A 15,629-nucleotide genomic window follows, 5' to 3' on the forward strand; every position below is an offset into this window, starting at 1 on the left:
AGCGTTGAAGAGTAGGAAGCTGAACTTTACCACCACTACAGCACATTTCTTCAGCCTCATCCTTCCATTTCAAAGCACGACACCAAGAACAGGGTAATCGATGCCCAAGATTTACAATTTTATCATTTTGATAGTCAATACTCGGTTCATGACTAAGGCCAGATAAAGCTTTCAAAGTCCAAGACATTAATTTAATTTGTAATCGTTTCTCGTTGTACTTAGTTGTAGCTGCACGACTAACATGAGGGTTATTAGAAGCGTATTTTTTAGTCGCCTTTCTATGTACATCAGGATTACGATGAGTGTAAATTAAAGTGGCTTGTCGCAATTGTCTCTTTCTAATTGTATAGTTGACTCTTTTCCTCCTTTTTTTTCTCCCATTTGATTGAAGCGGATTCACATCATTAATAACTGATTCACTTGAACTTTGTAATTCAACGTTAGGAATTAATTGAGGTAGTAAAACTTCCGCTAATATATTTTCTTGAGTTTGAGGCACTAAAAATGATACATTTTCATCACTTTGTTTATCATAATTATCACTATTTAAATTTAAACACGATGAAGCAACGTTAGAAATTAATTTATGCGATAAAAAACTCATTGACACATTTTCTAGAGTTTGAGGCACCGAAAATGACACATTTTCTCCATTTTGTTTTACACTACCCCAACTTATATAGTTATTACCTGTAATTTTTGATGCAAGCACCGAAAGATAAACATCGTAGTGACCATTATTATCATGCCCCGTAAAACGTAACCTTTTTACACCTCGAATTGCTTCACCAATGGAAGCTATTTATTTATTTTTTATTTATTTATTTCCTTGAATAAGTCCCAACAGCCGAAGCCAATTACAGGGACACTAAATACATTTCAAAATACAAGATGACAGATTAGTCTAATAATTAGTACATAAATTATTCGTGATAATATAGAATGCTAAACGCTTAGTGAACATGGCATTAACTCTTAACTAATGACTTTTCTAAAATAAAAATAAAAACAAAAAAGAAAACTTTTTTACACAAGAAATATAAAATAGTACAAAACAAAAAAAAAAACCCAATAATTAATGATAAGTTTCATTACGTAGCGACACCAGTATGGATGCAAGTGTGTTAGCAGATAGAGGTTGATTGTATCCCAATAAATCTAATACACATTCAGAGTCTGACAACAGAAAGTTACAGACATCAGTGAGTCTGTACAAAGGCGAAGTCTGCGACCAATTCGTTTTAGCAAATGGGACTTTAAAAAGACGAGCTGATCTAGAATTCCGTGTAGGGACATAAAAGGGCAACAGTGCAAGAAATCGCGAGCAGTCAGTGTAGTTTCTGCAAATACTTTTCATAAACATGACCGAAGAACATATTCTTCTCTCCTCCAAAGTAAGCATGTCAACCCTCTTACATAACTCAAAGTAATCAGTACCAATTGCAGGATACTGACCCTCAGTTTTATAGTGAAGGTACTTCAAAAATCTACGTTGAATTTTTTCAAGACTAAGAATGTACTTTTTATAAACCGGAGACCATATCACTGAGGCATATTCAAGCTTCGGGCGAACAAGAGCATCATACAATATTCTGGTTGTATTGACATTTTTCATATTTTTTGTGACCCTTATTACAAAACCAAGTGTTCTGAAGGCAGACAGCGTAATAGCTGTGTAATGATTTGTGAACGTCAAGCGCTCATCAAAAGTTACACCCAAATCCTTACAGTTATCAACACGCTCAAGCAATACATTGTTAATAGAATAAGGATAATGAATTACATTCTTAGTCCTACTGAAAGTAATTATTTTGCACTTAGTTTCATTCAAATACAACTTGTTCGCCTTACACCATTCAGCTAGAGCCTCTAAGTTTCTCTGCAAATACTGACAGTCAGACCAGGAACGAATTCTCAAGTAATACTTAGCATCATCTGCAAAAAGTTCGAAGAAGCATGATATAAAACTTGCTAACGGGTTGATAAATATAATAAATAATAGAGGCCCAAGATTGGAGCCCTGTGGCACACCGGACGTAGACACATACGGCTTAGACAAATACCCATTGAACATTACCTGATTCAGTCTATTAATAAGATACGAAATTAAAAGGTTAAGAAGCCTAGTTGGAATTCCAATATCTTTTAGTCTATTAATTAATAAGACAGTGTTAACTTTATCAAACGCCTTCGCAAAATCTGTATGAATAACATCAACCTGGTCACCCGCCGCTACACTATCATACAAGTATTGCGTATACGAAACTAAGTTGGTGACGGTTGAGCGACGAGCAAAAAAACCATGTTGCGACTCACTTATTATTGGTTTGAAATATAATATAATTTGGTCATAAATATACATTTCAAACACCTTAGCAAAGACTGATATTATTGATATCGGACGGTAATTTGAGACCAAAGAGGGCTCACCTGATTTTATGATCGGGCATACCTTCGCATTTTTCCAGATAGACGGAAAAGATCCTCTTACGATACTCCTACTGATAATAAGGGACAGAGGCTTACTGAAGCATCTAGCACAATCTTTAACAATTGCACAGGGAACGCCATCCAGCCCAGTAGACATCTTATTGGGCAATTTATTTATATATTCGAGTATTATAGATTCATCCGGCAGAGCTAAGTCTCCTAGATGACTAACGCCAGCAGGCGCACACGATGTTGTGTTTGATTTATCGAAAGGTGCAAAAACACTACCAAAAAAATCAGCAAAAGAGTCAGCAATTAACTGAGGGTCAGAGCAGGTACTATTACAAATATAAAAGTTAGTCGGATACTGATTTTGCTTTTTACTATTTATAAAATTCCAAAAACTTTTAGGGTCCTTTATCAACTTATTTTCAGAGTCCCTCTGATAATTGCCGAACGCTTTCCCGATTCTGAGCTTGAGTGAACTCCGCAGTTCATTGTACTGATCTCTGAAATGCTGAGTCTGATTTTTCATTAATTTCTGCCTATACTTTTCCTTAAGTCTACAATCCCGTATAATGTCACTAGTGAACCACGGCGGATAGCTTTTACTATAATTGTTGTTCCCAGCACCCGTTTTAGGTAGAGTTTTCCCAAATGCACCATCAATAAGCTGGTAGAACTCCAAACACATATCGTCTAGCGATAACCCGTTTAATACATCCCAATCAATTGCATCCAATTCATTAAATAAGGCGTCTTTGTCATAGCGATGAAAGTTATATTTAGATACTGGAATTTTATTTGTGTGTCTCGTCCTATCCGTCAATATTTGCAGAGAAATCGCCAGCGCAGGGTGATACTGATCAATCCTGAGAAACGGATCACTAATACGCTCCACAAGGCATTCAGTTGTCCCGAATACCAGATCAAGTACTCGTCCCATATGATTAAGTACATTATTGAATTGAACTAAATCTAGAAGCATTGCAAAAGACCGCAGAATCTCCGCCTTTGCACAGAAACTATTACTATTAAAGTATCCATAAAAGAGCGGGGAATTAAAATCACCTATTATAATTAGCTCACTTGCATCCATAGTGTCATGTGACGACAGAGCATCCAGAAAGTCAGCATAAATTTGAACATTTAGATCAGGTGGTATGTAGACTGCAATGATACTAATACACTGGCCAGTACCAACTTTAATTCCAACTATATCAACCTGAGGAAACTGTGCAATAGTTTCATCAAAATTTATTCTTTGAACCTGGAGTGAAACACTACAAGATATCAGTACACCACCACCTGTCCTTCTGTAAGCTTCACGTCTGTCACATCTAAAACAAAAAAAAAAATTAGAGTCAAATAATTCAGAGTTATAAATATTATGATTTAGCCATGTTTCAGTAAATATATAAATGTCAAAATCATTATTGGAAGTATTATACAAAACTGAATTAAGTTTAGATTTAATGCCTCTGACATTTTGATAATAAATATTATGTAGCTTGCACGAAGTATTTAAGATCGAGCATCGTTCCCTGTCAACTGACGAAGACGCTGAGCTGGAATCTTGCTGATGGAAGCCAATCCATTCCTCGTCACTATCCTTATATTCTCCTCGCCTCCCTGAACTCGACGCTGATACTCCTCCCGGATCTCTTTCTGTTGTGCACGCTGCATGACGGTCCTGTCCTTGGATATAGCCAAGTTGAGCAGCTCTGGTGGTAATTGGTTGGACTTCTTCAGCCTCACTAGGTTCTGTATAATAGTATCAGTCGTAACAGCATTAGAAAACATTATTTTGATCGGCCTTGGTTTACTGAGTGCCGACGTGTATTTACCAATTCTAAAGGAAGTTGCTAACGTGGAGTCCACACTGAGTGCAGAGCAGATTCTCTTTACTTGCTCGAGATCTTGCGTCTCCCTGTTTTCCTTGAGGGCTTCAGCCGACTCTGCTACTCCAAAAACCAAGACATTGTTGCGCCTAGAGAGCCTATCCTCCACTTCCAAGAGAATCCCAGAATTATTACTACCACCAGGAGCAGCCTGCTGATCCATAATTGTCTTTATGGACGCCGTATTATTAGTAACTTGCGTCTCCATTGTCGAAAGCTTTTCCTCGAATTTAGAATTAGATGCCTCAACCGCTAGTAGTCTATCTTTCAAAGCTTCAGCTATAATGCAATCACCTTGATACACTTCAAACCGATATGGAAATATCTCTGCGGCTGCCATAATTTCACAAATAGATCCATATGTGTTTCGTTTAGACATTTCGGTAAAGTATAAACCTACTGAATCATAATTCTCGCCAGATGACATAACAGTATAAGATTTAAATCTATCCCAGTTGTTAATGACATGAGAAACAATAATATTTCTCATTTTATTAGCCATTAATACATTACCGTAAACCAGTAAAGATAAAGAAGAAAATAAACATGCTCCATTACCATTAATTTTTATAACATTAAAAGGAGTAAGTATTCCATCTATCAAAATATATTCTACATCCATTATGATGAATATATATTAAACAATTTTTTCAATTGCGTTTTAAATATTTATCGATAATAAAATACTATGTTTATTTCAAAATATACTTTAAAAAAAATTAAATTTACTGAACTGAAAATTAACAGAAGTTCGTAATTAAAAACTATTATCACATTAAATGTAAAATGTAAATTGATAAAATCAGAATTAGTAAAGTAATAAAAAATTTTTTGATAAATTTAAATAAACACTCACCAACTGGAAACTTTAGAAAAAATGATAGAAAAATTTTCATGAAGTCTTACTTGAATTCAAAACAATAAAGAAAATATAATTGACATATACTCAATTGAAGTAACCATAATAAAGAATGGATATCTTAATTATTTAAATTAGCGTCGAATACGTATAAATACCAAAATTTTTGAAATTATTAAAATTTTTCTTTGTAAATATCGTGACAGCGATTTATTTTTGACATTTATTCATTTATTCTCTCAAGCATATCATGATATAATTCATTTATCTAAAGCCAACTTCAATATCATTATAATTATAATTCATTTTCGATTACTAATAATTATTAGTAATCGCAAATGAATTAGTTACAATAAATTGCGTCAAATACCATTTTATGATTATTAATAATCTCAGATTCATTAACTTATAGAAAGTGTGGTTGAAATAAATAAAATTGAATAGTTATTATTATTTGATATACTCTTTCCGATCTCTAATAGTTTTATTATCGTTTTATGTTCAAGTCTTCAATTCAAAGTTAATCGCGTACTTCACACAACATTTTTAACATCCCGCTGAAAAATCGGGAAGTTATTAATTTTACTCCGTTTTTCGAAAATCGAGTTTTTAACGGATGTTGACGTTTTGAGGTCCTAGGAAGTCTCCCCGAATGTTTCCGCGGTGATGTCCGTATATCTTTATGTATGTGTGTGTGTGTGTGTGTGTGTGTGTGTGTGTGTGTGTGTGTGTGTGTGTGTGTGTGTGTGTGTGTGTGTGTGTGTGTGTGTGTGTGTGTGTGTGTGTGTGTGTGTGTGTGTGTGTGTGGCCGTATGTAAACCTCTTATAACTTTTGAACGGCTCGACCGATTTGATCGCGGTTGGTGCCATCCGAAAGGGCTCGACCAAACTTAGATTTCAAATACAATTTAGACCGATTCGAACCAGTACATTTTGAGAAATTTCAAAAATACTACAAAAAAAAATTTTTTAAATGTGGTTTTTATAGAATTACTTTTAAACGACTACTGATCAATTCCAAAAACTAATCAGCTCTCAAAATCAAGAAACCACGTCGATCGCCGCTAGCCCGGTCACAATCGATTCATTCGTTTGTGAGTTATCGTTGTCGAAAAAAAAAACAGAAAAAAATGTTTTTTCGGAATTACATCGAAATTCCTACTTCGATCGATTAAAACTCAAAGACTCTTCATGAGGCCTAAAAAACTGCGTCAAATGCCACCAACCGCGTAAAAATCGGTTAATTCATTCAAAAGTATTTTGGTTTTAGAATTTAAGAAATAATGTTATATTAAACTTTTACCAGATTTTTGAGCTCGGAGTAAGTACAATTTTGAGCGCTTAAATATAAAATTAACGGGAAGTTGCAGGGATGGCCTTTAGGGCCAACCGTTTTTCTATTTTTTTTTTGAAGTGAAACTTCTTTACGGAGGGTAAAATTGAACGATTTGAGGCGGAAAAGGGGAAGTAGTGCTAGAGGAGAAGCATTGAGTGAAAGTTTAGAGTAGGCGAGTGGGGGAATCGCTTGCATAGCAAGCCGAGCAAGCCTTATATATTTTAAAGTGGGGAGAGTTAAGGAGAGTCAAGTAGAGTGGACGAGTGCAGTGCGCGTGCGTCGTAATTCCACCACATTACTTATATATATATATATATATAATGTGTGTGTATATATTATATGTATATGCGTATATCAGCGTATAAAAATACACTTATTTGATATATATATTAAAATTTATTCCTGGAAAATTATTTTTCATTATATTTTTTAATTATTTTGTGTAAATAGTTTTGGGGTATAGTGGGGTGTATATATATTTACACGTGTTGACTCAAATATAAATTTCTCAATTCCTGTTTATACATTCGTGTTAATAATTTCATCATTATATTTTCTTAATCCTGGTAAGTAAATGATAATTATTGTAGGTTGCTTTATCGAGAGTTACTACGATTGAAAAATTATATATCGTTACAAAAAATAATACGGCTACTTTTAATTATGGGCGAACAGAGCCAGCTGCACTTCGTCCGTTAAAACTTGAGCTTCAAAGACTGTCATTAAACCCATTAGTGACATTAGAATAACAATTACTTGAATTTATCACTAAAAAGCCTGGTTTGTTAATTTATAGTTTGAATATTCAAAGTTTACAAGCCCATAATAATGACATTATCGACAAAGTAGCTGCTAATTCAAATATTCGACTTTTGTCTGAAACGTGGACTCATAATGATGAAGACATTTCCATTCCTAATTTAAATTGTGTAGTTAAATATAAACGCCCTAATATAAGATCTGGAGGTGGAGCTATTTATCAAAATGATAACGATACAACACACATTGTAACACCATCAATGGACATTTCAGTACATAATATACAGGCACTTGGAGTACAACTCAGTGCTGTAGAAGAAATCTGTGCCGCTGAATGTACAACGGAAAATGGCCAGTCAATTTTACTAGTATCAATTTATATATCACCGAATAAGTATATCACAGACATAATAAAATTTATTCATCGTGCACTACTACCATTTTCGGCTGCTGTGCGGAAGAACTTAATCAAGACTTAGAAAAAAACCTATAATCCTTAGTGGAGATTTTAACGTAAATTTTTCATCGGAGTCATCGGCCGTTTTGGTTGAATTTTTAAAGACCAAATTTGATTTAGCGATAAATAATAATCCATATGAACCAACGACAAAACATGGGACAACAATAGATGCGGTTTTTTCGAGATACTTAAATAGAATACAGACAAAAATATTTATTTCACATTTTAGCTATCACAAGCCGCTGATAACATTTGTTGATAATTCAAGTTGTTCAGTGAACAGGCCCACTTAGTGAGCACTACGTCACTGTGGGCTCCCCAAATTTACAATACGCACCTGACAAGCGCTCGTTCCCGCTAATTTTCACACGCTTGCGCCAATCGACCGCTCGATCACGCCACATGTATTGAATTTTACTATTGGCTATCGATGTCGACATCAATAGAACGAATTATTGATTGGCTATCGCTCTCGCTGGACATGCGCATTAGCCTTCTTCTCCAAGTCAACGAGGAAGAAGACGAATTATCTTTATTATCTTTCGCTTCCACGCTTTCGTTGCAACAAGTCGCCATTAATTCCGCTTTACTTTCGCTTATTGTTAATTAACCGCATTTCGCTATTTTTATAATTTAAATTGCTTAAATTAACCGCTAATAATTCGCTTTAATTTGTTATAGGTAAATTGTGTTATCAGTGCATTTATTTCACCGCTTTTTCAGTGCCGGCAAAGTGTTCAACCACGTGTCAACCGGCTTCGCTTTTGCAACCCACGCTGTAATTTACAAATCCGCTTTTATCTTAACAATCCGCTATTAAAAATATTAAATATTGAGTGTAATTAATGTAAATAAATTACTAGTGTTATTTTTGATAATAAATTACGCGTTTTAATTGAGATATCCAACCCTAAACCTGATCCCCGCTTTTCCGCTCTTTCTGTAATTATTCATTGGTCCCTCGAGCCGGATCAGGCTGGCTCTATCTCAATTAAATTAATTTATCATTCCGCTTAAAAATTGTGCTGTGTTAAGTGAAGTGTAATACCGCTAGGAAAGGTCGAGTGTCAGGAGCATCGCAGAGCACATCGGGTGCTGCTCCTGATAGTCATTCATACACCGGTACGCTGAACTTTCCGTTTATTAAGACTGAAAACTCGACTTCGGGCCTTAAATAACTTCGCTATGGAGAATTACACAAGATAGTTGAAAAATGCAATTTGTGCTTCAACTTTCGTGTTCCGCACCGCGCCGCAGATTGCAAGACCGCTCAAGATTGCCGAAAATGTGGTCAACGTCACCACATGTCCATCCATTTTGGATGCACCAACGAAACCAGCTCCACCGCAGTCTACATCTTCCGCACAGGCAACTAATCGTTCCCTTTAGAACGTTTACAACTTGAAATTAACTGTTGATTATTTCAGATCCGCTTTCCGCTCAAGTATTGCTAGCTACCGCCTTAGTCCAGGTACGCCCGCATCATGGTAATCCAATCACCGCCAGAGTGTTGATTGATCAAGGTTCAGAGCTCTCATTTATGAGACAGTCGCTCTTCAAGAAGCTTGGACAACCGCTACAGCGTGACATGGTCATGCTCAAGGGCATTGGCAATGTCTCCGCAGGAAGCTCACTAGGTGTGAGCACAATTGAGCTTCGTTCGCTGTGTACGACCGCATCAATGCATGTCAGCATGCATATTCTACCAACACTGACGGTAGATCTTCCATCGTTCGTGATCGCTGATCCGAAATGGCCGCATCTTGAGAATCTCAAGCTCGCTGACCCGCAGTATCTACAGCCACGCCCTGTAGATATTATTCTAGGTGCATCACCAGCCGCACAGATCATGAACGCAGAGATTCAACGAGGACCTCGCAATGCTCCGATCGCACAATCCACCACGCTTGGTTGGATTATTTATGGAGCTGTCACCGCTAAACCCGCTTCAACATCACACGCAGCATTACATGCGTCACTTGATACAGAATTACAAGACGCTATCGCTAAGTTTTGGGAACAGGAAGAAGTTCCATCAGGAATTTCATCGCTCAACGACGCTGAGGAAGACGAATGTGAAGTTCACTTTCGTCAAACGCATTATCGACAGCCTGATGGACGCTATGTAGTGAGATTACCGCTTAAAGCCCCCGAGAGTCAACTTGGCGACTCTATTAACGCAGCCATGGGGTCACTCCGCAGATTAATAACTCGCTTGTCGCGAGAAAAGGATTATTCTGACATGTATCATGCATTCATGGCAGAATATATTCAACTAGGACACATGGTACGAGTTCCAATCAACGAATTGCCCGCAAACGCTTACTTCTTGCCTCACCATGGGGTATTGAAGCTTGATAGTGCCACTACGAAGCTCCGCACAGTGTTCAATGGTTCCTGTGCAACATCTACAGGAATTTCATTGAATGATATTCTTCACGCAGGACCCAAAACGCAAATTGACATTTTTGACGTGATGTTGAGAATCCGCTGCAATAAAATTCTATTCGCTACTGACATCACCAAGATGTTCAGACAGATTGAGGTCGACTCTCTTGATTGGCCGCTTCAGTGCATTCTCTGGACAGATGAGAATGACCTGGTAGACGCTTACTGTCTCAAGACAGTCACATACGGAACCGCTAGTGCACCTTTTGACGCTGTACGTGTGCTCATTCAACTTGTGAAGGATGAAGGACACCGCTTTCCGCTAGCTGTTGCTCCAATGTTGAAAACACGCTACGTAGATGACATCTACGGTGGAGCAGACAATGAAGAAGACGCTATAGAGGTTGCAGTGCAAACAAAAGCACTGTGTGCAGCAGGCTGCTTCCCGCTTGCCAAATGGGCTAGCAATAGTCTAAAATTACTCGCTGAAGTCGCTCAAGAAAAGCAGCTAGATACACCTCTTAAAGAAATCAGTGATGCACCAGTAAAAGTCCTGGGCATGTACTGGAATTCACGCACTGACGCTCTCCAGTTCAAGTACACGCTACCGCAAGAGACGCCAAAGACAAAAAGAGCTATTTTGTCTGAAATCGCTAAGCTGTATGACCCGCTAGGACTTCTCGCACCAATAGTAGTCAAAGCCAAGATCTTCATGCAAGATCTGTGGTTAGATAGAGTGTCATGGGACGAACAACTGTCACCATCACTCATACACAAATGGACTGGATACCGCGATGATCTCCGCAACATAGAGTCAATCCGCATTCCACGCTGGAATAATATAGCACCCGGAGCAACTATGGAATTGCACGGGTTCTCAGACGCTTCGCAGAACGCTATGGCTGCCGCTGTGTATTTGAGAGTCACTGACGCTGATGGGAACACAAAAGTCTCACTTCTGTGTTCAAAAACGCAAGTAGCACCGCTGAAGACTATGACAATTCCACGCTTGGAATTATCAGCCGCATGGTTGTTAACACAACTGATACTTCATGTTAAAGAAGTTCAGTCACTTGGAAATGTCAGGATAAATCTCTGGACTGACTCCGCCGTGACTCTCGCATGGATTAAAAGTCCAGCAACCCGCTGGAAGACATTCGTCCGCAATAGAGTGGGAAAAATCCAAGAAACGCTTCGAGATGTCTCCTGGAAATTTATTCCAGGAAAACAAAACCCAGCTGACTGCGCTTCAAGAGGTATACCTACGCTAAAACTAAAGCAACACGCTCTCTGGTGGCATGGACCTACGTGGCTTCATGAACCAGAATCCTCTTGGCCCACTCTTGAGCCTCCAACCGACAACGCAACGCATCGAGAAGAACGCCAAGGTCTGACATTAGTAACTTGGAAAGCAGAAAATTGCCTTCTCCAACAATTACTATCGCATTACTCGCAGCTGTTTCCATTACTTAGGAAGCTCAGCATCTGGCATCGTGTCATCGACCGCTTCAAAAGAGTTCCACAATCTTCGCTGGCCTACCCGCTTACTCCATCAGACCTGGAGCGCGCTAAATTGACTTTGATTAAGTTCACTCAAGGACAATATTTCGCTAGAGAGATTCATACGTTTCAAGATGGTGATGATCTGCCAAAAACAACAGCATCACTAAGCTGACTCCGTTCATCGACCATCAGGGGGTCCTGAGAGTCGGTGGCCGCTTAAAAAACGCATTATTGGACCCAGAAGAGAAGCATCCAGCAATACTGCCGAGACATTCACCGCTTACATCAATATTGATTGATGATTCGCACCGCAAAACGCTTCACGGAGGTACTCAGCTCACGCTCGCTGAATTACGCAAAGCTGTCTGGATCATTGGAGGCCGTGTTCCAGTCAGATCCTTTATTCTACGCTGTGTAATTTGCACGAGACATCGTGGAGAACGCGCTCAACAGCTGATGGGTCAACTACCTGCCGCACGAGTACAGCCAACTCGAGCCTTTTTGCATACAGGACTCGATTATGCTGGACCCATCACGCTAAAAACGTTTCAAGGACGTGGAGCAAAACATACAAAGGCTGGATTGCTGTCTTTGTATGCATGTTCAGCTCAGCTGTTCATCTAGAGCTAGTCACTGACTACACCGCTGCCGCTTTCATCGCCGCTTATCGCCGCTTCACTAGTCGCCGAGGTATCTGCCACACGCTATATTCTGACTGTGGAACCAATTTCGTAGGAGCAGAAAAAGAGCTGAAACGACTATTCGCAGCAGGATCCCGCACATTACGAGAATTATCAAGTCTGATCGCGCAAGATGGCACGAACTGGAAATTCAATCCGCCTGGAGCTCCACATTTTGGAGGAAAATGGGAAGCCGCTGTGAAATCTATTAAATTTCACCTCCGAAGAACAATCGGAGACTCGCTATTGACGCTTGAGCAGTATTCGACGCTACTGGCTCAAATTGAAGCCATATTGAATTCCAGACCGCTTACACCGCTTAATGAAGATCCTGCTGACCTGGCTGTATTAACTCCAGGTCATTTCTTAATCGGACAGTCATTGACCGCAGTCCCAGAGCCATCGCTGACAGATTTACAACCTGCTCGGCTCTCGCACTGGGAACAAGTCCAGCAAATGGTGCAACATTTCTGGAAACGCTACTACCAGGACTGTATCCACCGCTACCAGGCCATTTCAAAGTGGCATCATCAACGCAACCAGATCAAAGTGGGTTCAGTTGTACTGATCACCACTGAGGATCTTCCGCCAACCAAGTGGCCATTAGCCAAAGTGATTGCTGTCCATCCAGGAGCAGATGGACAAATCCGCGTGGTAACTGTGAAGACAGTTAACACAGAGCTGGTACGCCCAATTACAAAGCTTTGTGTCTTGCCACTGACGCATGAAGAGGATGATCTTGTCGACGCAGCCGCCAACGCCGGGGAGAATGTTCAGTGAACAGGCCCACTTAGTGAGCACTACGTCACTGTGGGCTCCCCAAATTTACAATACGCACCTGACAAGCGCTCGTTCCCGCTAATTTTCACACGCTTGCGCCAATCGACCGCTCGATCACGCCACATGTATTGAATTTTACTATTGGCTATCGATGTCGACATCAATAGAACGAATTATTGATTGGCTATCGCTCTCGCTGGACATGCGCATTAGCCTTCTTCTCCAAGTCAACGAGGAAGAAGACGAATTATCTTTATTATCTTTCGCTTCCACGCTTTCGTTGCAACAAGTCGCCATTAATTCCGCTTTACTTTCGCTTATTGTTAATTAACCGCATTTCGCTATTTTTATAATTTAAATTGCTTAAATTAACCGCTAATAATTCGCTTTAATTTGTTATAGGTAAATTGTGTTATCAGTGCATTTATTTCACCGCTTTTTCAGTGCCGGCAAAGTGTTCAACCACGTGTCAACCGGCTTCGCTTTTGCAACCCACGCTGTAATTTACAAATCCGCTTTTATCTTAACAATCCGCTATTAAAAATATTAAATATTGAGTGTAATTAATGTAAATAAATTACTAGTGTTATTTTTGATAATAAATTACGCGTTTTAATTGAGATATCCAACCCTAAACCTGATCCCCGCTTTTCCGCTCTTTCTGTAATTATTCACAAGTAATAATAAAGAATAAATAAGATGATAATTCTAAAAAATAAAAAGGAAAAATAAAACTTACATTTGTTGTAAACATAATATTCTTAGAAATAAATTCATTTAAATTTTAATTAAAAAATGTGTAATTGTTTTAATTCTTAAAAACCGAATAATTAATCCAATAAATTTATTTTGTTTGAGAATAAATGAAATGCTATAATATATATTTATATATATTGATCTGTTTATTTATTTAAAGCGGCTTAAAAAAGTTTCACTTCTATTGTGACCTTATGTCTGTGAGGCTCACTCATTTTTTAATCAGACGCATAGATAATTAATTATTAATTAAAATAACGTCCTTTTATGCGTTAGAGAGAGAGCACTAGTGTCAAGTCAAGTGCGTTCCAACGAAGACGCTTGCACGTGTGAATGTGTAAGTAAATATGTGTGACTACGTTAGCTATAGAAACTAGTTAGTCATACAGTTAGTTGTGTCTTTGTTTGGCACATACTTTACTGGACACTGGCGCTTTCTCTCTAACAAATAAAGAGACGTTATTTTTAATTAATCATTAGTTATCTATGTGGTTAATTGAAAAATGGCTAAGGACTTTTCGTCTCAGAATTATTTTTTTTATAATATTACTTTTTTAAACCATTTTAGAATCTTACAATTATGGGTTAATTTTGACCTATAACTTTCAGAAGAAAAATGATTAACTAACCAATAGTTTAGACTGAATCGACCTGGTAGAAAATTTGAAATCAAAATATATTTGCCTAACATAATATAGAATAATACTGTAGATGATTTATAGAATATTAGTATTTAATAACTGTCTACTTTTATTCTAATGATTCCTCTGAATTTAATTGACAACTGAATTTGTTATTAAAATTTATTCATTTTGACAGTTATTATAGCAACCATAGTAACGGTAACCATAGTAAGGGTAGCCATAGTAACGGTAACCATAGTAACGGTAACCATGGTAACGGTAACCATGGTAACGGTAACCATGGTAACGGTAACCATGGTAACAGTAACCATGGCATCGGTAACCATGGCAACGGTAACCATGGCAACGGTAACCATGACAACGATTACCATGGCAACGGTTGTGGGGGAGGATACAGTGGGGTTCAGTTCTATAATTGATAGTTGCCACTGATGGTTTCTTAGATTGGAGAATCAAAATGATATTTTTCCCCCCAAAAAAAAAGAGAGCGAGATAGGGAAGGAGGAAGAAGGCACGGGAGGGGAGGGGAAGAATGAGAGGGAGGGGAGGGGGTAGCATACGTGATGGTTGACGAAAAATCGATTTTGGCTAGGAATTGCGCAAAATCCCTTCTTATCTTGAGACACTACAAAATGTCCCGATGTTACCAGCCTGGCGAACTACCACCCGAAATTTTCGTTACCGACACTAGCTAAATTAATGTGTAGCCCCGTGACGTCACAAGACGACACGAGGAGGGAAAAATCAGCTACGAACCTCAAAACTTGAGCGATGATCGACACTTCGATCTATCCCTCGGTGTCAACCACCACGCTAGATATTTCTTAGTCAATCTTACCACTATTACCACTATTACTACTATTCGGTGACTACTCACCAAAATCATATATAAAATCTATTATTAATTATTATGAAATCTTATACTACTTTTATTAATATTATCAGTTCATATTAGGTGATAATTCACCACAATTATTGTTAAACCACGTATATTTCTATTATTAAGTGTATGTTCTCTTTATTATCAATATTCTATTAAGTTGCGTTACCAAGTTATTCATAAAATTATAACAAAAGTGAATAATTGTGCAATAAAATTGAGTTCATTGTTAATACTACTATATATCATTATT

General features: G+C 38.1%; 1 protein-coding gene across 1 annotated transcript; it reads left to right on the forward strand.

Annotated features, from left to right (window-relative positions):
- The first annotated feature begins 7,189 nt into the window (after window positions 1-7,189).
- Window positions 7,190-13,096, forward strand: LOC123260831. Its single transcript, XM_044722209.1, has 5 exons — window positions 7,190-7,216; window positions 7,303-7,636; window positions 9,173-11,720; window positions 11,795-12,181; window positions 12,244-13,096. The coding sequence occupies exons 1-5, from the start codon at window positions 7,190-7,192 to the stop codon at window positions 13,094-13,096; spliced, it is 4,149 nt and encodes a 1,382-aa protein (XP_044578144.1).
- Window positions 13,097-15,629: the final 2,533 nt, after the last annotated feature.

This window comes from Cotesia glomerata, linkage group LG1 (assembly GCF_020080835.1).
Source record: "Cotesia glomerata isolate CgM1 linkage group LG1, MPM_Cglom_v2.3, whole genome shotgun sequence".
Classification (NCBI taxonomy): Eukaryota; Metazoa; Arthropoda; class Insecta; order Hymenoptera; family Braconidae; genus Cotesia; species Cotesia glomerata.

What these genes read in the sequence shown, in the direction of transcription:
- LOC123260831 (XM_044722209.1), top strand. Translation starts at nt 7,190, where the DNA reads ATGGGCGAACAGAGCCAGCTGCACTTC. An exon ending in TGAATGTACAACGGAAAATG is followed by an intron (nt 7,637 to 9,172) that starts GCCAGTCAATTT and finishes TGATTATTTCAG; the next exon opens with ATCCGCTTTCCGCTCAAGTA. An exon ending in GGACCCATCACGCTAAAAAC is followed by an intron (nt 12,182 to 12,243) that starts GTTTCAAGGACG and finishes ATGCATGTTCAG; the next exon opens with CTCAGCTGTTCATCTAGAGC.